Source organism: Acanthaster planci, linkage group LG01 (assembly GCF_054643075.1).
Source record: "Acanthaster planci isolate LZ-2023a linkage group LG01, COTS_SCS, whole genome shotgun sequence".
Taxonomy (NCBI): domain Eukaryota; kingdom Metazoa; phylum Echinodermata; class Asteroidea; order Valvatida; family Acanthasteridae; genus Acanthaster; species Acanthaster planci.
In genome coordinates, this window is record NC_141777.1 from 7,809,686 (window position 1) to 7,835,152 (window position 25,467).

Below are 25,467 nucleotides of genomic sequence, written 5' to 3' on the forward strand. Positions count from 1 at the left end.
GGATGGTTTGACAGTAAAAATGAAAATACAAAAGCAAAGCTCTTCTCATGGTGATGGTCAATGTGCACACTCAAATCCAAAAGATCTAAACTGGGTAAAGATAGCATTGGACAAAAGATGAATAAGGAAAACAAGTCTTTGAAGGTAAGTTTCATACGTCTGTTAAAACAGATGCCGAGTATTGTTCCTTAAAAACACAATGATTTCAAGACTATTATACTTTTTTCTTTGAAAATATACACATCAAAAGTAACAAACACTAAATCTGATAACTGGGGGAAAGATCCCATTTAGCTATTTGTGCCTTTTTCTCCACTACAGCTTGAGCAGTTTCGTCTCATCCCCCCCCAAACTCCACGGATGAGTTTAGGAGTTCTAAATTGAACCAAATAGTTCAACCAAATCAAGTAAGTATTTGACTTCTGTATAAACATGCTATCTGCCTCATGGATTTTATTATAAAATTTTATCAGTACCCACCAAGTTTAATTAATTACAACTTGAAGACCACTGTTTGTGTGTGTATATTTTTATGGCCAATTAATGCCGCATGCAGCTTCAAATATAAAAGTGTACATATCTGAAGCCAGTGTCTATTTTGATCACTTCCAGCTGCTCCTAATACCATTTGGCTCAGCATGACTGGTTCATAGCTGAGATCCGGTCTTTCCATCTAACCCAGTGGCCATTTATCTATCTTACGAATCCCTTAAGTTCAAGTACTACAGACCCACCTTACACCTTTTCCAAACTTTGATTGTACAATTGCCCAAGTCAATCTTGTTGAAATAGGCTACAAAAAGAATGGATTACTGCTTCAGAGGTGTAAATGCCGACGAATACAAGTCTCAGGATTTAAATTTTTCCCATATCAGTCAGTGCATATATTTCTATGCAGCATAGGAAAAACAATTAGAAATCTGAGTATTCTACTAATTGTTTCAATTTGCATCTTTAAAGTTCTAATTGCCTCTTCTGATGCTTTAGTAGCTTAAACATTGATTCTCACCCTGGACAGGTCCCTGTGGTTTATACTTCACGTGGCTTAAGAATGAACTCAGTCCCAGTAGCCGTATTAGAATTTCGGACGAAATTTCACAACACTTGAAATTGTTGGCAAAGATTCAAAAGCCAGTATCACGAAGATCAAAGAACTAGTATTTAACTAAGTGGATTAATATAAGGAAAGTTAAGTGATCGTCGAGGTGAGCCATATAATACCCTGCGTGTACTAGCACTTTAGCAGGTGCGACGACTTTTGCGGTTGGAAATCATCAGCGCTGCAGTGCTGCTATGCTTCAAATCTTAATTTGCAGATTTTGTGTGGTGCGGCTTTTACTCTGCAAAGCCGATATTCTGAAAATTACAGTATATTAAGACAGTAGCGCCAACTTCAGACTTTGGAACCAAAATGGTTGTTTATTATGTGTACAATAGAATATTGTCGTATACACCTTCTTGTTTGTTTCCAACAATAGCGACACTCATGTCGCAACTCTCTGTATACATGGCTCTGTTTTGGGGATTAAACATGCCTCCAGCAACATGTCAGAGGAGAGAGAACCCTTGCAATATGGCAGTGGAGGTTTGGATACTGGGGTGGGTTACGTTTAAAATGACTTGGGGGTATTTACTCCTTTCTCGGCCATCTCCACGTTCATGGTGGCGTCATAAGACGGGGGTTCCTCGCTGCTGACCACGGGAGGTGCAGAGGGGACCATCATCAGTTCGTTTGCCATGGGGGTGTCCTCCTTGTAACTCTCCATCTGATGAGCCTGCAGTTTGGCAGTGGTTAAGTAGGTCCAGCGCTGTGGGGGAAAGTGGCCAAGACAGAAACAAACTGCACATTAAGCATCAGTGCTGAAGGAGACAGACATTGCTAATGTTACCATTATAGACTGGTTTTTGTGTAGTTTTATTAAAATGTGTCTCAACCTCACAAACTGAGTCATGAGAGTGAGCCAATTTGAAGTTTGCAGGCCTTTGAAAGAGTCTGGAACAACTGTAAATCCACAGGACCCATCAAAATCTCTTTTACCCACAAAACTGTGTAGCATGTCCACTTTCATCAGACTCCAATCTGAGTGAGACCTCAAAACAGAGAACTCAGAGTGTGCTCTTTCAGTAAATGTAAACTAGAACAAAAATTACAGGAAAAAATCTCAAAGCTTCATTTTGAGGGGTCCTGTCACACTAAACACTTGAAATATACGAATTTGATCAAATGTGCATTAGTATATCATGAAGCTGAGAAGAAAATGTGTAGTGAACCAATCCTCTTCTACGGCAAGTTCCTGGATTCTGTCATGAGCACTGATCTAGGGCATCCAGAACGTCCAGCATTACATCCCATCCAAAGGACATGTGACACTCTCATGGATGCAACAGATTTTTTGTTCATTGGGTTAGACTGATGTGCAATAACTTTGTTAATGCTATACAAATCAAACAGAGTGATCTGTGCTATGTTTTAATCTTCTGCCGCTTAAGTTTGCCCCTTGGTGCGACGATTCTTTCTTTCTCAGTGTGAAGAGCCGAGCAGATTGGAAAGAACACAATGTCTGAAGTGCGTCTTGTACGGCTGAAGCTCGCTCTTCCCTGTTGTCAACATGCACTCGTGTATCTGCTATGGCCAAAGACCCAGACCCTACTCTAGACATAAGACGTTGAACACTGCCTCCAAAGAAGGTAAAGATTTGATTCACGAATGGGGGAAGGAGGAGTGTCAAAGGTCGCAATCATACCTCCCGGAGTGATCCTGTTGTGGTCAGCATCTTGTAGATGAAGAAGATGGGAACCTGCACCATGGAGGCTGTAGCCATCAGCCAACCCAGAGCTTGTCCCCACGGGGGATACTCATAGTCATTGTAGATCAAAGGTGAGTAACTTACACAGCTGAAGATGAATATTCCCTGTAGAGTATCAAAGATGCTGATTTTGGTAGCTTTGTTTAAACTGTAAGCGTTGCTAGGAAGATGGGGGAGAGGACTGAGGTATGGGACAGTGCGGACATCCGGGCTTCTCACAAAATGGCAGGAACCAGCGAAACAGCGACCACGGCGACGTATGCACGCACCAGCCAGTCCGAGGATCCGGTTGCACAATCTTGCAGTTATTTTCATTGACACCGTGTGGTTGCTACCTGCAATTTTGTGAAACTTCCTGATGTCTGCACTGCCCTATAAGGGGCGTGACTCGGAAGATTTTCATGCAAAACGGCACACACCCAACATTAGTATTTGGTAATGCCATGCAATTTTGGTACGGGGGGGGGGCAGCCGGGATGGACAGGAAATGTCAATTAACATTTGGGGTTCATTTCATACACACTTTGACAAAGGAGTTACAAAATTCCAGCAACATTTCTGGTGCTCAGTTTATTTTTTTGGGGGGGGGAGGGAGGCGAAATGATGAAGCTGCAAATTTGCAAGTCATCCCTGTTGGCAGACAGGGAAAAGTTGTGAATTAGTAACGAGGAGAATCACAACACAACCTGCAATGCTGGTCTACATCACTTTACACATAACCTCACAATTAATTACTCTCTGTAAAAAAAAATTTCTGTGATCCCCCTCCACAACAGTTTCTGAAAACAGTGGGGCACCCTAATCACCAGAAGTCTCCAGGTGCACCTCTGTAATGTGCAGATGGGGAAAAAATTTAAACACATTCAAACAAAAATTTTTTTTATGCACACTCTGCATCAATCGCATACCAAGAACGGTATGTGCAACGCCTCCCTTTCCAAGCTTATAATAGAGCAGGGTGGGGAGGGGTCAAGTGGTTTCCAGTAAGAGGGGGCTGGGATCTAGTCAAAGGCATGAATCATACCATGGTGAATGCGGGTGTAAGGAACATCCAGCAGATTTTCAGGTAGGGGTTTGGGCGCCAGTTCAACATCTTCTGGAAATCATCATAGAATTTGTCGGCTCCTATGCACAGAGAACAAGGGAGAGAATTCAGGTGGGAAACATTCGATTTTTATGTGTGTGTGTTCTTATACATAAGTACGCTAACAGTTTCAGATTGTCTCTCCATCAAATGAGAGCAGAGTTCTGTTTTCGTTTGTACAATCCATCAGAATTACAGAGCAAACATCTGTTTCAGAGCAAAGCCCTTTCTTCAAGTGTAAGGGAGGTATGTGGCATGGTGTTTAAGAGGGTTTGTGAGTCTTGATCATAGGGGCAGGAGTTTGGAGCTATCAGGTTAAAAGTTGTGGTCTTGGGCAAATCACCTCACCCCTGTGTGTCTCTCAATGGGTTTGATGAAAGTTTACTAGCCACAAGAGCAGGGACCATGGCAACGACAGTGTATTTTTGAAAAATCCCTCCATCACAATGGTCCAGAATTATTGAACCAAATGGACTGGCTTCCTTATGACGCGTCTTCTTTCCCCCCTTCCAACAATGCCTGGGAAATGCCGTATGACATTAGCCTAACTCATTTTCTTGCTGCGCAGCCAACTGCACTTTTCCCCACAGATGAACAATTTTCTCCAATGTTATACTTACCATACACCCAGCCGATTACCACAGACTCAAAGAAAGCCACCCAGAGCAGAGCAAACCCACTGGCCGCATAGTTGTCAAACAGCTGGAAAAGGTACATACCACCCTGGGGAATTAGCAAAGGATACACAGAAAAAGACTGGTCAAATGAGGCAGTTGAAGCACTCTGAATGTGACCTTGTCTATTAATAATGATAATGATACCAAAGCATTTATAAGGCGCACAGTATCTCACAGGATCTGCAGTTTATAGGCACTGATATAATCCCTGCACATAGGGTTCACATCATCCCAACAGTTCAGTAGAACTGTTGATCATCTTTGAAGTTCTAATACAGGCATGCTTTTTCAATTTTCCGATTACGGATTTTTGTCTAAAAGAGGGAAACTTCTGAAGACAAAGTATGTTCAAGTTCATTTGAGGCCCTTTTTTTTAACGGTTTTTGTTCAAGTCAGAAGATTGGAATAGTGGGGGAAGTCAGAGAGAGACAAGAATTCATACAAAGTTCATCTAATCTCAAATCAGGTAACTGTCAGGATCAAGGCAAGTGCAGTTTTGCCCTGAAATGGAAACCATCAAAACCGCAAAAATATTCATTCAAGTTGTTTCCTGAAGGAGTTACACTTTACTCAAGAATGATGTGCTATGTACAAATGCGTTGCCAAGCCCATGTCTGAAGCCGTGGCTTTTAATTTGAGATCACAGAAACTGTCTGAATTTGAAAGATTGCTTTTATGTTGTTCTAACAATACTGACCTTGACTTCTGACTGAAACTAAAAGGCTTCCAAATAATACCTAGACCAACCCACACACCAAGTTAGAAGTTAATCTGCCAAGCCTGCTTGAGTTATGGTATGAAAACCATTTCTACTGTTTAAACTGTACTGACCTTTGACCTTCAACCTATAGAGCCCAAACTCATCAGCAACAACCCACATGCTACCAGATGTGAAGTTTTACAAGTTCAGTCTGTCTCAAGTTCATATGGGAAAACCAGTTCTATTGTTGTAAACATAATGATCTGGACTTGCTTGGTCAAAAATCAATCAGCTGCTAAAGGACACTGAGACCAACCAACATACTACCAAGTTTAATGTTGATATGTTGAATCTTCAAGTTACAATGGAAAAGCTGCTCAATGCCACATGGACGGACACACATATGTTCACGTTATCTCTAGTGTGGACATTTCTTTGTTTTCAAGTACTTAAGATAATTCAAGCAAAATGATGATTTGTCTTGCAAAGGACACACTCTAAGCCCTTTGTAATTCTCTTTTAAACTGGATTTTTGTTGATGGTTTCCATGACTATTCCTCTTCTTTTTGCTAAAAAACCCCAAAATGTCCATAATGCTATTTCACAGAAAGGGGGTCACCTGGGAAGGACCTGGCTTATTCCACACAACTTGTATTATGTAAACCCTCTTTTGTTCACGGGGCCACACTAGGTATGTCAGGTTGTCACACACACACACGAAAGAACAATGCAGGCGCGGTAAAGGGGCCATCAGGACAAATGGCTGAAATACAACATTCTCTTGCCTCAAGGACTGAGGTGACTCATGTGACAAGCTCTGACTGGATCACTTACGTAACACGTCATTGGAATGCCCGCCAGGAACAGAACACTGCACATTGCCAACACAAACAGGGGACGTCGCTTGCCCTTCCGGAGACTGGGGAAGGAGTCTACAATGGCGGTCGCCAGGCCTTCCACGCCCACAAACTGCATTTGGGCAAAGACAGATGAGCTATTTTAGCAGGGGGGAAAACAACAGCACTACAGTTGTGGTGTCTGGAAACTCATAGCTTTCTGCTCACCAAGGAAGAACACACAGGACTTTATTGGCCCACAAAATTAGAACAGACTTATGAGAGCGATTGAATAAGGTCACAAAGGTCATCAGCTCAGCTATTTGTTTGTTCTTCCTCAAGTTGAAACCTATGAGGTTGCAGAGTTACCGGCTGCAGTTCAGCACACATTAATGACTATGAAAGCTCTAACTTTGCAGCCTGTGACCTGTTCCGTTACATCAGACAGAAACCTATGAGGTTGCAGAGTTACCGGCTGCAGTTCAGCACACATTAATGACTATGAAAGCTCTAACTTTGCAGCCTGTGACCTGTTCCGTTACATCAGACAGCACTGCTTGATTTGACTTCAGATGTTGTCTTCAGCAGACAAAATAGTTCTCAGAATTTTTAACCTTTCGTCGGTCTCACTGTTGACAAACAATGTGATATTTCATTGTCATTAAGTCACATTTCACAATTTCATTTAAAAATGTCTCAATATTTTTTTGAAATATTCTCCACACATCAAATAAAAGTGACATCTTGACCTACAATTTCAAAACGGCAATTTCATACCTTACATTTCAACATGTTATCCTTAAATTGCAAATTCTTCAGTTCCATAATACTTGTGGCTCTCCATTTGTCTGATGTTAACAGAGCAGGTCACTATCAAATAAACTCATAAAGTGCTCAGCAGGAATGATATTATGTACAAATATACGAAGACAACATCAAATGCCTCCAAAAAAAAGGAAGAAAGCGAGAAAAAACAAGTTTTCCAGGTTAGCAATTTAGATTATCTTGGCCAAGGATAAATAAAATTTGAGATGAAAATATGAAACTAAAAACTTGAGAAATGTAACGCATTTTGATATGAAAAATGGAAGAAGTTTTTTTGAGAGCCAAGCTGAGAAAAATCTGGTTCATGAGTATCATCCCTGCATGGCACATTAATTGCTCAGCATTTTTCATGCAGCAGATTTTTTTCAAACCACTGGGCCAGAAAATGGCCTCTGATTTAAAAGCCACTAAGTGAAGAATCTATCGTTCAGTTCAGATTCTTTATAAAATTAAAGACAGAAATCAATCTATCCATACTTACCATGTAAAAAAAACCTGATTTTCAATTCACGAGTAATTCAATTTTCTACTTTATTTCCTATTGTTTATCCCAAGTACAGAGAAAAAAAAAGGTGGACTGATCATGACAACAAATCACATGACCACCATCATGTGATCTCTGCCACAGCACTTCCGCTGCTTGCAGGCCATGAGTCGTCTCCATTGCCAACTCTCCAGTTCAAGTTGGGAGGGGGGAGATAAGACACTGTAATAAAGCGTTAGTGACTACGTGCTAGGGTTAAGTTATTGTTGAACAATGAATCAGACCAGGACAGATTACTGTGAGTTTTTAAGTGCAGGAGTGTCTCTTGGTTTAGGTTATCAAGCAATCAACAGGTATCAGTACAATGCGTCAACGCTGGGGTATACTGAACTCAGTGTAGTAGTTGTAGAATGGTGTGTAAAGCATCGGGTAAAGGTTTGCTTAGTTTGGTCCAACAATGGGCAGCCCATGCTAATTTTTAAGGATGCAAAACCATGGAGTTTCAATTGTGAACTTGCTGCTGCAAATTAATTCAAAACCTGGTCAATCCTCAAGGTACCTGTCAAGTAGGATGAAAACAATATGGAGTGTCACACAATTCAAACCGATTATTCACAACATCATGCAATTCAGCCCAAATTGGCTGATATGTGAATAGAATAAACCTTAATAGAAATAATAATAATAGTAATGTTTTTTTTATCGTGACAAATGAATACTTCATAAATGGTCCACCATTTATACCAGACAATGAACATGTACACAAAATCACGACTGCACCTAAAACCTACGTTTAAATGCTACTCCTAAGTGGGTTTGAGTGTGAATGAAAATGGCTTCAAATGTGTTTGACTTTTTGCAAATTCGCAGTACCAATATTTGATCTGATGTGTCAAATTCACATTTGTGTTTTAACGGGCCTTTAGACAATCAGTGGAGAGATGAATACACAAACAGTAGTAAAACGGATGAATAAAGAGACAAGCCTATGTTGCAACTACAGCGCCTACAGCATGCATGCTGGACGAATGTGTAGAGAGGGTAGTCTTTCTAGAAGGGGTATGAAGGACACATGCTACTCTCATGCATGCATTGAGACAGTCAGCAAGAAGGGTGACAACCTAGCAACACAAGACAATATATTTAGGGCACAGGAGAAGCAAGATTGAAACAGAAAAAAAGGGTCACGTCATGGGTTAGCTGGTGGTGCAAATTTTCCATCTTCAAAAAGAACTTCAGAAAGAAATGTAGGAAGTAAAATGAAACAACATAAACATTTTGCTACTGCATCTAATGAAAGGAGCATGATGATTCAACATTTTCCTTGGTGGTCGCCGTGGTAACAAACAGGGAAGTTTGAGATGAGCCAATGCCACTCACACTTGTCAGCACACTAGAGTCGGCAACAAGGCTACATTCCTATCCGATCCATCTCTTTGATGGGTACGTAACCATTAGCACAGCTAACCACTGCAAGACCTGTTTTCCTGGCCTCAATGTTCTGGTGATAAGCTTGTTAAGACAATCGTTCTGGCAACGACCAAACATCCAATGACTGGCACAAATTCCTTCACTTGGGAGTGGCTCCCCACATCCCACTAATTTCAGCCTTAATGGTGCCAGGAGCTCGCTGCTTTATGCTCCAAATAATCAGTCACGTTCTGAGCTCAGGGCATTGTTGCTGAAAAAAAACTTATATTTTCTTTTAAGAATGAAATGATAAAATGAACAACAATCTGTACAACACATGCTTACGAATGCTCAAGCAGCAAAGGATAAATTGCAATGAAAAGCAATGACGTTCACATGATAACATAGCAAAATTCATTATTCTGTCAAAAATATGATGGAACTTTAAAGTCAGAGTTAAACTATGAAGGCTTTCCACACCAATGTTCTGGATGTAAAATAAAGCATGATGCAACTTTTGTTTCAAAAGCGAAAAAGAAACAAACTACACTTGAGGAACAACCAGCTCCAAAATTTAAACAAGCGAATTCAACACATAAATTTCAGCTTCCTGTCTTGAATGACAACATTCAAAAGAAGAGGAAGTCTTGCTACTGAGGGCCATGTGGCCTCCTTGTTATATGTGGGTCGCGGGGACAAATGCAGCGGTGGTTACATGCTGTAACCTTGGGCGTGTCACATTTATCCCCCTTTGCCTCTCTCGACCCTTATCTGTGGGATAGAATCCCGAACAATCTCGAGCTGGTAAAGAAAAGTTTGCGAACCATTACACACCTGCTGAGAAACATTTGACTGCAGGTATTTTTTTCTGTAAGGTCTATCCAATCACAATAATAAGGGCTGTGCTTAGTACGTTAAAATGAGCGGTTTTGGGGCCTGACTCAAATACGATCCCATGTGGATTCAGGCCCCCATGGGTGCTAACTTGCTTAAGTTCCTTGACCAAGACACTTGACTACAAACTACAATTGTCTCTATCTACCCAGGAATATAAAGGGGTAGAGAACAGATTGCAAAGATTCTTGAGCTGATGTGGGAAACTGACCTCTTGGCCCAGTGACCAGGGATGATAACAATTTCAGCACTCTGAAACTCAAGATGCTACATAAATATGGTGGTTGTTACTTCACAACTACTAGATACTACAGACTGGACTAATTACCAACTACATGTAGGAAAGAGAACTACTTCGTAACAGTAACTGATCAGCCACTTTGGGGGAAAAAATGCCAGCATATCTGGAATCTCCACATGCGGTACTGGGTGTGTGAAAAGAGCAATTTCTGTATCCACTTCCTCTCAGGATATTTAGTATTCAGTGGCAGATCCAGAAGGTTTTACGGAGGGCAGGAGGGCCCATTTTTACCATCCCAGTGAAAATTCTATCACACAATCAATATATAACCAGTCAAGAGCACAAGAAATGCAATGAAGATAGCATATCCCCCCTCCCCAAAAAACTGAGAAGGCAAAAGGTTTAATCAGGAATTCTACTGCACTATTTCTAATCTAAAATTTGCAACGGCTGAATGGAAACCGCTCTATCAGGACGCTGAGAAAGAGACAAAATCAGGTTTTTGGAGTCTCAACACAGCTTGTCCCATCACACAGTGGGTCAGAAAAGTGGGACAGTGGGTGAAGAATTTGAACACAGTGCAAGTAGGGTGTTCTGGACTACTGAGTGGTTGCCACAAGCAACTTAATACCTGCTCTTTGGATGGTCCATTTGCTGGGAAAAATGACATTCATTACTGAGGGAACTAAGGGAAGCGATAAAATGTGAAATTACTGCAATACCATGAATACACATCAATTCATGAATATGCATGATTCACTTCAGAAGACAGCTCACGTGGTCTCCAGCACCTGCCATGAACTGCTTTTCCATTATAAGGGTGCACAGTGGCAAAGAACAGATGTGGGCCGATGGCTTAAAAAGCCAAATGCCACACTTCCTGAGGTTCATTAATAGAGATGAATGTGGATTCACTTGTCTCTACTGAGTCCTAATCATGTATTATTGTCAGTGAGGAACAGGTAAGGTTTATTTCCAACAACTCTATGTCTCTGAAGCTTCTAAACTGGTGTATAAATTCTCATGGGCAGTTTTGAGAAAAACTCGTCAGGCTAGATATTTCATACGTTATCAAACATTATCAAGTCAACATATTCCCTTGAATGCTTCCGGACTATATGACACTGACCATGGGAAACAGATGAAAATACATCTTTTTCATTAATAGTATTACTCAATTAGGTGTGAAATTGAAGGAAATCATTTGTGGAGATTAAGCATGCGTAAAACTAGCATTTGCAAGAGTCTGTACATTGAACCGCAAATGTTAGGCTGAGGTTAATTTTGGTATGAAAAAGGGTGACCGTTTAGCAGTGTCGACGTTACACTAGGATGTTGCGGGTTTTTTGTCCTTCCTTACATAAAAACGCAGTGCAAAAAGGTGCTGTGTATGTTAAATGGTGACAAGGAAATCAATTTGCATCACAGGGCAATGGCTCAATATGCATGTCATCCCTTGTCTGACAAAGAGAAAACCGTTAGCTTATTCGAAGTACAACACTAAAGATCTACAACGTTTAAATTACTTTGGTTTGGACTCTTGTAATGCATGTACTGATATATATTTTTTGCTGTCGATACAACTGTGAATCTGGTTTTCCACTGCCAATATTTCTGGTCATGACAGCCGACAAACGTCCCTGATGATTGAAAAGGTATTTGTTAGTTGACACCTAATATCTCCACAGAGCAGCCGCCAACTGTCGGGTAGAATGGAAGACTAACGCTAGAGTGACTGAAGTTGGGCTGGATGACAATGGAAGTTTGATAGGCACGTGACACAACGCTGTGACTGGCACTCCCCCTCCAAGAGAAGGAAACTGTAAAAATCTCAGCAGACGGGACGGAGCTTGAAGCCCCTGGGTAGGGGGAAAAAAATGACCAGTGAAACTCTGTGATGATAGCCCTAGTCAAGGTCACCTGAGCAAGCATGCTCTCAATCATCATTTACGCAGGCCCAACTCCATGTGGATATCTGTAGTTTGTACTGATGTATTTGTTCCTTGGTGTGGTTTAAAAGGCACCAAGGAGAGCAACCCGGCAGTCATTAAGTTTACTTTTTGGTGTTGGGTGTTATTTGACTCTCTTTACTTTTTTAAATGGTGTTTGTTTGGTTTGATTGCTTTTTTATCTGTAAATATTAGTAAATGAAATGAAATGTATTCCAGTATTCACTGTTGTGACAAACTGCAGCAGTATAAACCCCACCGACTCCCATCTCAGCTGCAGCCTTTATAAAGTGAAATAAAGAAAATAAAAGCAAAAAACCCAAATCCTGGCCACTGCTTCGTATGCAACAAATCGATGGCAGAGGTGGGATCTCCAGGCGCTGCTGAGCAGGAGTGCAGTCCGGCAGTTGGTCAGCAGAATATAAGGAGTCTACTTGCCTTCAGCAGGATGGATCTGTGGCTTTTTTTTTATAATCAACATCCAGCCTACATGTTGATTACTCCGTTGTGAATGTTGGTTTTCAGACCCCATCCAGCTGTCTAGCTCCCAAAGCTAGACCCTCTCTTAACACCTGCCACCAAAGGAGGTTATAAAAAAGAGACCGGTAAAATATGGAAATTGAAAACACTCTAAAATGAAAGAAAATGACAGAGAGAATCAAGCATTGTTAGAAATGTTATCAAGTTTCATCAAAATGCAATACTGGTCAGCAGAATTTTATAAGACAATCCAACAGTTTGGTCCAGAGTGAATGCTGTAAAGGGAGGGGCATAATGCGAACATGTCACAAACAATGGATTGTTTCCTTGACTTTGTTTCCCAGAGAGTACGCAGTGAAGTCTGTTGCAGTTAGTAACCAGAAGCAATCAAGTAATACCAGTAAAGAATGTTAATAGAAAATGAAAACCCTTCAACAATACCATTTAGAAACCTACCAATACCTTTTCCAAAATACCTGTGATTAAAGCTTTTAACAGCATGCTAAAAGAGTTGAAAAAAAAGAAAAGTAGTAATGTTTTTAAACCTGTGTGGTAGCTTTTAGACACAAGGCAGAAAATTATTCTTTTTTTTAAGGATTATTCAGTTACATCCACACAGCATGTAAAAGTTTTCTTTAACCACTTCCTGCCAGGAAGCCCGGTTTCGGGCACCCCGGCAGGGGTGATACGCGTGGCTGGGGTCTCCGAAATCGGACAAAGGGAACTGGGCCTTGTAACAAAAGACCGTACTCCGAACAAAAGACGAGGCTGCACGCTAATCTGGCCCCTACTGAAAAGAGGTCAGCAGCGCACTGTGCCAGGTTCATGAACAAAAGAAAGTTATATAACCCAGCAAAATCTGGGCTCTTTTTACAAGGCTGCAGGCCTGGCTGAAATACTCGGGCACCAATAGATTTTGTCTGTCAGACTAGAGTGACCACCAGACAGTAACTCATGTGGGTGTAAGTGTCCATTAATTGAAATGATGAATTTTTGAAGAATTTTGAAAACTGAAAATCTTGAAAAAGTCCTGATTATGTGCACTGCATTTTTCAAACCACCCGGCAGCAAATGGTTAAGTAGGGCAGCAAGTATCAGGCTAATGCATGTGATGCACACAGCTAAAACTATTCAATTTCAAGACTGGGAGCACTTTAAGAACAAATAGTTCTAACTTTCGGACACAGCACAGTTGTTCCTCCAAAACAACTGAGTGCGGTGGGCTGAAGAGCTGGTAGAACATACAACTATTTCTTTACTTACATAGGACTTAGTATCAATAGTTCTCAGTTTACAGCAAGTTCCATAATTACACTTTCCGTTCAGGGGACTGGCATTTTCAAGTATCGGACTGAGCTTTTGGTCCCACTTTATTACATGAGAAACTGGAATATAAATTTTGCTCTTTGCAATAAGCAAAAAGTATCACTTTACCCACATACCTAATTAAATAATTGTCCATTAATTGAAATGATGAATTTTTGAAGAATTTTGAAAACTGAAAATCTTGAAAAAGTCCTGATTATGTGCACTGCATTTTTCAAACCACCCGGCAGCAAATGGTTAAGTAGGGCAGCAAGTATCAGGCTAATGCATGTGATGCACACAGCTAAAACTATTCAATTTCAAGACTGGGAGCACTTTAAGAACAAATAGTTCTAACTTTTGGACACGGCACAGTTGTTCCTCCAAAACAACCGAGTGCGGTGGGCTGAAGAGCTGGTAGAACATACAACTATTTCTTTACTTACATAGGACTTAGTATCAATAGTTCTCAGTTTACAGCAAGTTCCATAATTACACTTTCCGTTCAGGGGACTGGCATTTTCAAGTATCGGACTGAGCTTTTTGGTCCCACTTTGTTACATGAGAAACTGGAATATAAATTTTGCTCTTTGCAATAAGCAAAAAGTATCACTTTACCCACATACCTAATTAAATAATTGAATTCTGAAATAGCAGAACAGCTAAAGAGGTAGAATTGGCCAGGAATTGGGCGCGTGTTAGCACTTCATTTACAGATGCGTATAATAAAACATGTCACTTGTTTCGCTTCAATTTGTTACTGAAACTATGAGTTGCTCATCAGGCCAATTTTTGTGCCTAAAATGTTTTACCTACATGCAAAATAAAGCCAATACTCTTTTATTTGTGTCAACTTCATGTGTAATGGGAGGTAAATCGGCGTACTGAAAGGCACAAAGACAGGTTTCAAAGTTTGGTCCATGTGTTCCTCTTTGACCCTTTGAATGACCCATGTATGCACTTGCAGCATGTCCTTCATGAGCAACATTAATAAACAAATGCAAACCTGCTATTTACGCAAAGCCATTATCTAACTGTCAGATAATGGTTGTTGATACTGCCTGACCCTATTCTTCCAAGTTTAGTTTTGAGATCAAAGGCTATTTGAGATAGATAATACCACACTGCAGAAATGCTATCAGTCGACTTCCAAGATATTCTAAGCTACAGAAACACTGCAGTTGAGTAAAAGCTTCATTAGGGGAATCGCTCATCTACTCATATACAAAACATGTACACTATTCATCTTGAATGATACTCTTGGAAAAGCTCTAATCTCTATACAATTCCCAAGAGTCATGCATGTGAACTACCGGTCGATAATACATGGACATCTAGTTGCTGAACTTAGTTTTTGGTTTGGCTTCATTTCTCAGGTTCTCAGCATAGAAGTTAACAGGATTATTGTTCTAAGATATTACTCATTCGTCATGGCTTCCAAGAACCGAACCGAGATGCATGACTAAGATTTTCCTTTCTTAGGTTTTCTGATTGCAACTACATCCTGTTTGCCATATAAGCCCTTCCTCATGGATAATTCATGAGAAGTTTTCAGCGGTTCAATTATATACAGTCTTCAATTTATTTCTCAGTCGTTGACATTGAATAAAGTCACCGAAACACACACTGTCATTTGTTTGACTGCCTTCACTTCACAAATGGGCATGCGTCTCCATGAATTAATAACTCTCTCATTTAATAAATCGGTGACCCACACATGATGGGAACATGCAACTTTCTTGTCTTATGTCATAACTTTGTCAACCACGTACTGGTATTTAAAATAGGAACAACTGATGAATGACGTGTTCTATACAGGTTGACTTCAGTAATAATGTCTACCCATGGTATAAGAGACACAGCACTGATGCCAGACTGCCAATCATTCTGAGTGAGGAATTCCAAAAAACCATGAACCCGCTAAATACTTGTCACGCATGAAATACTACATTTAACAGGTGCATGGTGAAAATACTCTTTCACAATACTGTTGGAACACTACATAGGAGGGGCTCCCCAAGATGGGATTGGTAGATGGGAATTGGCCTTGCCTAATTAACCCATACACTGCTGTTCCATTTTCCCCACCACTACCAATAACAAAAACCAACTTTAATCTACATGTACAAATATTTTTAGTTTGGTAAATAATCTACCTCACCATCTGTTTGTTCATAATTCAGTGGCATGTTATGTCGGCTGTACATAGGAGTCAATGTTTGATGTCAGCAAGTATACGCTGCACCCTGGCAGCCTACTAGATCCATTCTTTGTTGAGGTTCGATGTCTCCAACAAAACAGATTTTGCCGTTGCCACTGCCACCCAGACAAACATTGTTGAAAACATTTGTCTGATTGGCTGGTCGGGGTAGAGGTTTGAGGTGTCTGTCTCATTCACAGGCCCTGCCGGAGGAGGGCTACAGGGTATTGATTGAGATGTTGTCATCGAAGCGAAGACAACACAAAGAAATCATGAAATTTTCCATGATGCTGGTAGAGGGGGGGATTGAGTCTTTTTCTCATTCATAGGCCCTGCAGAAGTAGGGCTATTTATTTTCATCCAAGTGAAGACAACAAAATGACATCACGGAATTTTCCACTGCAGAAGAGAGTGCACAAAATGAAAGAACGCTTTGCTAACCCGGGATGTAAATTGCCGTATGAAATTTAGCAAGAAGCTGTAATGCAAGAATTTGGATTTGGACGGCGTAAAATCTCTGCTACTGCTGACATGCTTGGACACATGTACATGCCTTGGACACTAGCCACTCCATCAAAACAGAAAAAAACCAAAAACAAAACAAACAAACAGACCTGTAATTACACATGTAAATTAAGACTGTAGAAAAGTGGAAAAATTCCTGTTTCGGCTCGGCTTGTTCCATAAAGAGAAAGCAATAAGAAAACAGATCCCACTATTCGCCAGCTTCTACTGAATTTTGGCATGTACTGCATAAATGTTTGAAAAATCCTGTTTACTTATCCATTCTCTTTCAAATGTACACAATGGCTTTCTATCTGTGCATGTAAATGATTTTTTAAAGATGAACAGGGAAAATGACTGGAGCGGGATTTGAACCTGCAGCCTCCAGAATACTATACAAGTGCTCTACCAACTGAGCTGTCCAGCCCTAGTTAGGTGGCTCTTCCCATTTGCCAATATCTTTGTTGGGGGGGGCACTAGCCAGAGGCCATTAAACCCAATACACTATGCAGCCAAGATCAGACTATTCCTATGATATCAACTGGGTATATAAGTTGTGTAACTTTGACTGGTAAGATTAGCGGCAAGTGAATGAAGGACGGGGCTCTGACTTTCCTAACAAAAGAAATTGTAGGCCTACCCTTAATGTGGAGAAGGCCTACCCACACATTAACAAGCTGCATGTGTTGAGGGAAAACCCCAGTTTAAGCCACTAGAGATGATCTCAACCGTTTGACAGCCAAGGTGCTGCTCATCGCCTGATGCCCCAGTTAGTGCAAATCATAAATCCATGGGGTCATGTTACCCCTAGAACTACAGGGTCTCTCATGCGTTCCACTCTCCGCAATGGCGAGTGGAACATGCGACGAACCATAGGGGCGGTCATCTGGGCTACAGTTTACAGGAGTAATTTTGGCAGATGCTGTAAGTGGTTCCGCAGATAATCAATATTACCTTCCATACGGCAAAAAGGAACAATAAATCCTGGTTTCAGACCTTCCATACAGCAAAAATGAATAATAAATCCTGGTTTCAGAAGGGGTAGCAAATTTGCCTTATGGCAAGCAACTCTGAATAACAGATACACATAAGATAATACTTTCCAATCAGCCAGGTAACCTGTTTTAGTATCTCTAGCCTCCACTCTGCTACATGTACATGCACAGCAAAAACGGACACTCTTACAGACTCTAGTTTGTGACTTTTGTCTTTTCAGTGGGATGTTTTCCGCCCAACCACATCTCCAGCCTGATTAACTGAATCGAGGGAGTGGGGAGGGGATTTTACTTTTTTTTTTACATGATCTATGATGCCTTTTCTGGTCAAGAAGGATACGTGCCAAAGACAGGCTGATGAGGACCCTGCAGCAGGAATTAAATGAAAGGAACAGAAAATTGGAGGCTACGTGCAAAAGATGCACTGAAGCAGACAAAAAAAAAGAGAAAATGGATAGGTCAAGAGACATTTCTCAGTCAGTTACGCTTCAGTTTTCGAGTCGGAGAGCTCAGCTAGATGGGTAGCTGTTGATTACACTTACCTCCACAGTGACAGGGAAGACAGGATAAGAAACCTCAGACCAGGACACAATCGTCAGTATTCATCCCTCAGAAACCACTGCATTTCCTTCCGTTCCATTTCATTTTACAAAGTACATGAGTACCTACTCAAACAGTGATTGGAATTGTCTCCAATTGTTTTAGCATATCCGCCCGTCACTGTGCATTTGCAGACAAATATGAAAAGTCAAAACCCTATGAAACTAGCACTAGTGTGGAAAGGGGAGGAGGTGTGGAGTTTTTCCAGGTTCACTTGGGCAGTTTCAAGGACAAAGGAGCAAGCCAGGGGTTTACAGCACAACAGAGGAATGTATGGGGGAGGTCAAAGAAAGCTCCTTCCAAAACAACGCCTACCAAGCTGGCTTTTAGGAATAAATATGAAGCCAGTGGAATGTATTGTTGGATATAGAAGTAGAGATTCCTTCCTATTAAGTTGCTTTACCCTTCTGTACTTCTGTCGGAGTCAAACATTTTCTTACTCGGTCTTGTACTCTTCTATGTTCCAATCTTAAGAGCACCTCCAAATAAAATGTTCTCTCTGAATTTTACCTGTTTGAATAATTGTGGAAGTGTCCAAACTGAGGGCAGTACACGTTCGTCTTTACAACCAACTCAAAATACTTTTTCAAGGGATCTTTCCTGTGCGCGCCAAGACACGAATTCTGAAAAACTTAAAACGTCAGCCGTTTATTTATACAACACCACTGAGGGGAGAAAAGAAAGGAGGGGAAACCCAAATACGTACAAGCATGAGCTCACGCATACAATTTTAGCACACAGGGGAGGGAACAGCAGGAAAAGAACTTAGTCTGGTATCCATGACTTGATAATCTGCAGTGAGGATTAAGATATTTTTTCGATACGACAGTTTCTCATTTACTTTGCAAGTAGACCCCGTGCTTGCTTAGTGAGGGAGTATCCACATGGCAGTTATGCATCACCAAAACACGAATAATGTCGGGAAAATAGCTACATGTACATGTAAGAATACTTACACACGTGCACGCACACCCACACGACTGTGCTAGTACCAAGTAACACAATGATGTTTAAGGGTCAGAGGAATATCATTTGTACACATTAAATACGAACATGGTTTGCGCAAAAGATGGAGCTGAATCGTGTTGAACGTACAATTCAACTTTATTTTATTACACTAAAAGAAATCTTGTGCCATAAAAATTGTGTTCTGGCGTTAAGGCTAGTATATAATTTGTCATAAAATGAATTAAACACAAAAACGTCAACTTTGTTACAGGTGCTCTTTAAGTAAAAGGAGTCCGCACAAAAAGAGCCTTGACATGTTGGATGAATATGGTAAATGAATCATACCACGAAAAGCAAGATCGGCGGGTTGTATGTGGAAGCCCATGTATAGCTTGAAGGTAAACTTGAGGGGTTTAATTTCAGTTTTTCAACACGCGCAGATGACAGATGAGATTCTAAATCTCCTGAAATCCCCATTAACCAACAAATACTTGACAGAAGACAGATCAAGTCGCACAGTGAGTCAGAACGCACAACAGCTACAAAACCTTGACATTAAAAAAGGGGGATATTTGTCATCAAGCATGTTTGCTCAAAGACTTTATTAAATGAGTGCAAATTGAAGCCAAGATGCCCAAATCATCATTACAAGCCTTAAAGAATTTATTAAATGAGTGCAAATTGAAGTCAAGATGCTCAAATCATGAACATAAACCATGTTATTACTAGGCAGGAGATTCCCCAGTAGTGCTTTCCAAATACACAGATTCTTCTGTAAGACCAACAAGCTCAACCAAGATGATTAAATGCACCACTGCTGTCACCGTGTGAAAAAAGGATAGTGCTTTTACATACGGTTGCATTAAATTGCTAACTAAGGGTGCTGACTTGCTGTGCAGAGTGGAATCTAACGGATGCATCCATGTTCGTTTGGGTACAAAACTACAAATCTAAAGATGGTTTAACACTAAGCGCAGTTTTCAGTGAGAGCTATTTCAATGCATCTGCATTGATGTATTCCATACCAGGGTATAATATCAAAGGCAGTACACCAAGCTAGAACACACAATTTGAAACATGAGCGTTGACACCACATTGGTCTATTCCATTGTTGATATTCCAGGTCTTCCCGCCATATTTGAGGAGGTCCTACTAACACAGGCAAAACACTGCAAGTGTCTGTGCACAGGACAGCTTCTGAATGCTCTTAGCACAAAAGCCGGAGACGTTCATCACACTCTGATAATTTTTGCTCCCCCGGCGAGCCTCACAGAAATCTGGGACGTGGGTAAAAACCTCCTGGTCTATTTACAGAATGTGTTGTCCATAAGATACAATGTACAGTATATTAAACAGTTCAAGTAATTACATGTGTTGCGTTTGAATGAACCTGCAACTCCCCCCCAACCCCAGTGAATAGCAACAGGAGCCTCTGTGTTATCTTTTGTACACATGAAATTGTTATGGTTACATTAAAACCTGGTAGTCAACGTACATGTAGTTCTGCTTTATTACAAGTCTTTTTAACTTACTCAAGCAACCGCATCCTTCATAAATGGAATACATGTACTTCATTCACAGAGCTATCCATCAGCTCTTGTCATTATGAAGCCCTGTGGGGTACCAGAATAATAGCATGTACCCCACAAGGAACATTCATTGTCCTTGTGGGGTATGTTAAACGGTACCCCACAAGAATTCCACAAAACTGATATTTGGAATTTACTCTAAAAAAAAAAAAGCAATTTACAAAGTGTACACTCTGTTGCTCTGTTGCATATTGAAGTGTTTTATACATGGGACGATCGGTTGAAATTTCAGCCCAGACAATGATTTCGGGACCATATGGAAGTGATAGGAACACACTAATTTTGTGCTTCACAAGAACAAAGGAAAGTCCCAACAAGGATACATGTGCGTCAGTGAACGTGAGCATAATGTTCACCCAGACACCATTCATCATGAAAGCTAACTGTTGCTAAACATTGTAAACATACTCTAAACAGTGTTGCCTGCATTGTTTGCCATTGTAACTTGCCAAAAGATACCTCCTTGACAACAGGCAAAATGTTTCCACTTACCGCTCATGAGTACGTGACTTACACAATGCATCACACGGGGTGCTGGCTCAATTCGTCCTTGTACTCCACTGAAATAGATGCGAGCTAAGAACAAAAATCCTGCAGCAGGTAACAAGAAATGCGCACACCTCTTTCTCTTTTGTTAAAAAGTATGAGCGACACAAAGCTCCACTCACCTCACTATCAATGCCAAGTAGGAGAAGCATGAAGAAGAAGAGGACGGCCCAGAGAGGGGCAACGGGCATTTGGACCACAGCTTCTGGGTAGGCAATGAAGGCCAGTCCTGGACCTGTCAGATCAAAAGAGGGATTTTGTTTTGAAATATATGGAATATTGAAAACTGGACAGCATGTGATCCCACGCTGGTATGGTCTTAGTTGGGCTTCTGCTACATCTCCCGCCATCCTTGTCAAACTCTTGAGGTTAATCTTAAACTTTTCCAAGCTACATGTACATGTTAGTCTCAGATCAAGACGATGGTAAACAAATGCCAGGATCTCGTATTATACCCACTATATGGATAATCGTCGCCTGCTGTGGGTTGGGACATGGTACTTTTTTCACACTGTGTGATAAATGGCACAGGGGCTGCCATACACCCTTGAGGGAGTTAAAAACATCCCATATCATGACAGTCATACATGCTCGAAGTAAAAGTTACAAAGCAGTGCGGTGCCAAGAGTTTACTTCAAAGAGTAGCGCTCTTTTGCACACTGGAACATTCCATCAAACATCAAATATATGAACAGTTCATTTGGGAATTGAATGTTTGGAGGAAACTGCACTGCAATATTCACTTTCTTGCAGAGACAGATCAGCATTTTATGACCTTATTTTGAGGCCTAAGGAGACACTTGAAGGCAGCTGATGATGGACAGGCCCAAAAGTGAGGCCAAAAAAATGATTTATGTTAACACCAAATGAACTTATGCTTATAGCCCAACTCCGACATTTACACCGACAACTCAAAAAAAAAACCAAGATGTTGACTTCTGTCTCCAGAACAATGCTTCTCAACATTTTCCATGCCTAAGCTGCTTTTCTCTGTTTCTTATTTCTATTTGCTTTCCTATTTACACCTTTAAAAAAAAAATCTATTGTGTTTCACCACTCTCTCCAATGCATTCACTACATGTAAGTTCACCTCTATATTCTACTTAAGAGGGAATCTGGTATGGTGACTATTCAATTGAAAGGGAGGTCATATCTATGTGACACAATGCATAACCAATGAGTGTTGATCAGTGTAGATTAGAGTGCTGGTTGCTATGGACCTGAACACTCACCTATGGCGATCTCGTTAGGCAAGCACATCCGAATATGTATGGAAATTATTCAAAATGACTTGGTTCTATCAAAAAGTAACTTTTAAACTTCACAGTCCTAAATTTGTATACACTATTCAGTGCTTCCATGTATTCTTAACTACATGTGCACAACGCGGATCAAGGAATCTTGTGAAAGCTTCCAACCTAATCATAATCTTTCTACCCTTATCACGTTCAAAGTTCAGAGTCTTAATGGAATTGGAACACCCATACCTCTGCAGACGAAAGCTGTACTCCAATTACGCACAGCAAAAAATGTCGATGAAGTTATCATAGTAACCAAGAGATTACCCCGCGGAGATAGCCTGTTTTACTTTATAAGCATCAGGAAAATTCATGCCCAGTTGTGATTAAGAATGATTACCACTTACAAGCAAATGTCACTGCTCATCAGGGCATGGCTGATCAGATATTTGATTTGCTTTAAGACAACCAAGCAGCACTGAACACATCATCATTTATACCCTGGATGTCAACTTTTTAGCAGACAGAAGAGCTAGGCATATTTTGGATACTTTATTGATACGTGCCCAATTTTGCAAGCCAAAAAAGCATAAATCTTCCCAAGTCTTGAGTGAACTTGTGAAAGTGGACAACCACATTTTCAATTTAAGACCCAATTTAGGAGACCTAATTTTTGCCTCCTAATTTACTCAGAAGACTCTCACATGGTCTTTCTCGTCAAAACTTCATTTTTTTTTAAATTAAGGAGACCTTCTGGACAAAATCAAAAAGAAATATACAGGCCCACAAAGAATTCATAAACATTTTGACTACAAAATTGAGTTTAATCTATTATTCATTATGATAGCCTTTCTTTTTTGACAACAATATGCCATTATACATGTGCCAGTATTAACATCATGTTAACCTGTGTAATTTGGATTTCAGTTATTAAGTAAAATATGCATTTGTAATGTTCAAAATTTTTTCATCTGCATACAGAATGCAATAAAACTAAAACCATAATTCATGTCGTTTAACCTATGATCATGCACAGAGCTGCAGACCATAAAAAGCCCTAATCTCGCCTGATACATTATCTAGAAAGTAATCTGCATGGCAACACACTGAATCATTTTGAAGGCCTTCAATTGAGACAGACAAAACATGTTTTTACATACCTGAATAATTTATTGCTATCTCCCACATGGCATTCTCTGTATGCTATTAGTGATTTCCTGTATGAGACAGTTCCTGTGGAAGATTGTGCTTCCACTGCTAGAGGGGAACGTGCCAGCTCAATGATTCAATACAGCTGTGTCAAGTGCCACAGCGGAAACGTATGGCTCTCAGTGGCAAACAAAGGCAAGCAGATAAAGCCTTCAGGCCTGGAATTGGGAGACTTTAGGTTTATCCCTTTGTTGCAGAAAAAGCGGTATGTACATAAATGTTCCAGCAGAGAACGTATAAAAAACAAACAAACATTCCACAGAGCTGACAACAACTTAGCTTTTCAGTATACTGAAGCCTGAAAGTCAGTGTTTTTTGTGACGCTGTCAGAATGTTTAATGCTTAATTTTAATCCCAACTGGTGGTTTACACATGTCATTTAAACAGCATTAAGACTGTTTCAGTAACAAATGGTACTTCTGGAGGCCAAAAAACAATATTTGGGGTAAACTAAAAGTATTTGAAAGTGAAATATTCACTCACGTAATTCCCCAAACCAAAGTGAATGCAGAACACAGAAGCTGCCTTTTTACACCTGTCATCCTATGTGAACTTGAGAGTCATTTGCACCTCCATGGTCATTGGAAAGTCATACAAACAAAGTGTGCATCTTGCATTGTGTACAGTTCATCCCTTCTGAACAGTGAAATATATGTCCATCTCTGTGTGTGTGTATCCCTATTTGAAAGGCTGCTCTCCGGAACTCTTTGAAGATGACGATGTTGAAGCCATTTTTACGACCAGCCGTGCTACGCTGAATTACAGAATCTAACTTCCAAGGTATGCACGATGCACTGGTACACACCACACAGCACTAGCAAATTTGTATAGCAATCGCCCTATACATAACACATGTGGGTTGGACTGGAGCACGCAATGCACTGTCAGATAATCAGACTATCCTCAACTCCATGGTAGGTGCCCCATGAACACTCAACTCCACAAAATCATAACTCCTTATGTTCACTGCGCAGGTGAACTAGTAATCAATGAACCAGTAATCGGTTTTGGTCAGAAGTCAAATCACATACATGCCCACCGGCCGGCAGGCCGTAGCAAGCCTGTCAATATTGTGTACAATAAGCATGATCCGATTTTCTAAAATCTGTATTTTCAAATGCAGATCTGCACTTCAGTATTCTTGTTCGATCTCCACATGAATACGAAAAAACAGTACAGGTTGGCAATTCTGATTCCAGCAAACCCATCCCCCCTTTTGCCGTCATGCTTTGGAGAGGCCTTATGTAATTACGATAAATCCAAAAGAGATTACACAAAAAGCATGAAGCTGTCAATAACCAATGTGTTTTCATGTCTCCCAAGGGTCATGCAAAGTGAATGCCTTTGATTTCAAAAATGTGGCTCTTTCATTCAACCTAACCTTGGCCAAGGCATTTGTCATTAGCTGTACTGTGCAGGCCAGCTATCGGTTTCCATTGTTGTTTTCGTGCACAACATGAACAGCGACCTTGCGCAGCTAGCATAATATGCAAATCAACGCCAACGATGAACGCCTTGGTCCAACCGTCCAAAAGGCTTATGTTTTTCTTTATTTTGCTTGCACATAGCTTGTTTGCGAATACAAAATGAGTGTAGACATGCATATTTATGGACTGTCCAATCATAGTTCATTCCAATGTCATGTCACTTATGCAACTACCTCATCAAAACATAATGCTAGCCAAGCTTGGCTGAGTCACGGCTGAACTGTGTTGTACTAAAATACTCCTTTTATTTGAATTCTGAAGCGGTGAATTATTAGGTACTCGAGGATTTTGGTCCCAAACATCAGGAAGCCATGAAGCCTGTGTGTGTATGTTATCGATGCCTTAAAATGGATATAAATTTAATCATTGTACCCCATGCTGTAAAGCACATCGGACACACCAAGTTGAGTAGGTCAATATGTAAAGCTTGTTTTGGCCCTATCTTTGACCATATATTAC

At 40.6% G+C, this 25,467-nt stretch overlaps 1 protein-coding gene across 1 annotated transcript in view; it reads right to left on the reverse strand.

Annotated features, from left to right (window-relative positions):
* LOC110979275 (sodium- and chloride-dependent GABA transporter 2-like) overlaps positions 1-25,467 on the reverse strand; it is a 58,890-nt gene that overhangs the window by 4,880 nt on the left and 28,543 nt on the right. Inside the window, exons 8-13 of the mRNA XM_022234928.2 lie at positions 21,197-21,309; positions 6,103-6,237; positions 4,512-4,614; positions 3,832-3,932; positions 2,745-2,912; positions 1,635-1,808 (exon numbers count right to left, since the gene is read on the reverse strand). Coding sequence (XP_022090620.1) covers positions 1,635-1,808; positions 2,745-2,912; positions 3,832-3,932; positions 4,512-4,614; positions 6,103-6,237; positions 21,197-21,309 — 794 coding nt within the window. The remainder of the gene's footprint in view (positions 1-1,634; positions 1,809-2,744; positions 2,913-3,831; positions 3,933-4,511; positions 4,615-6,102; positions 6,238-21,196; positions 21,310-25,467) is intronic.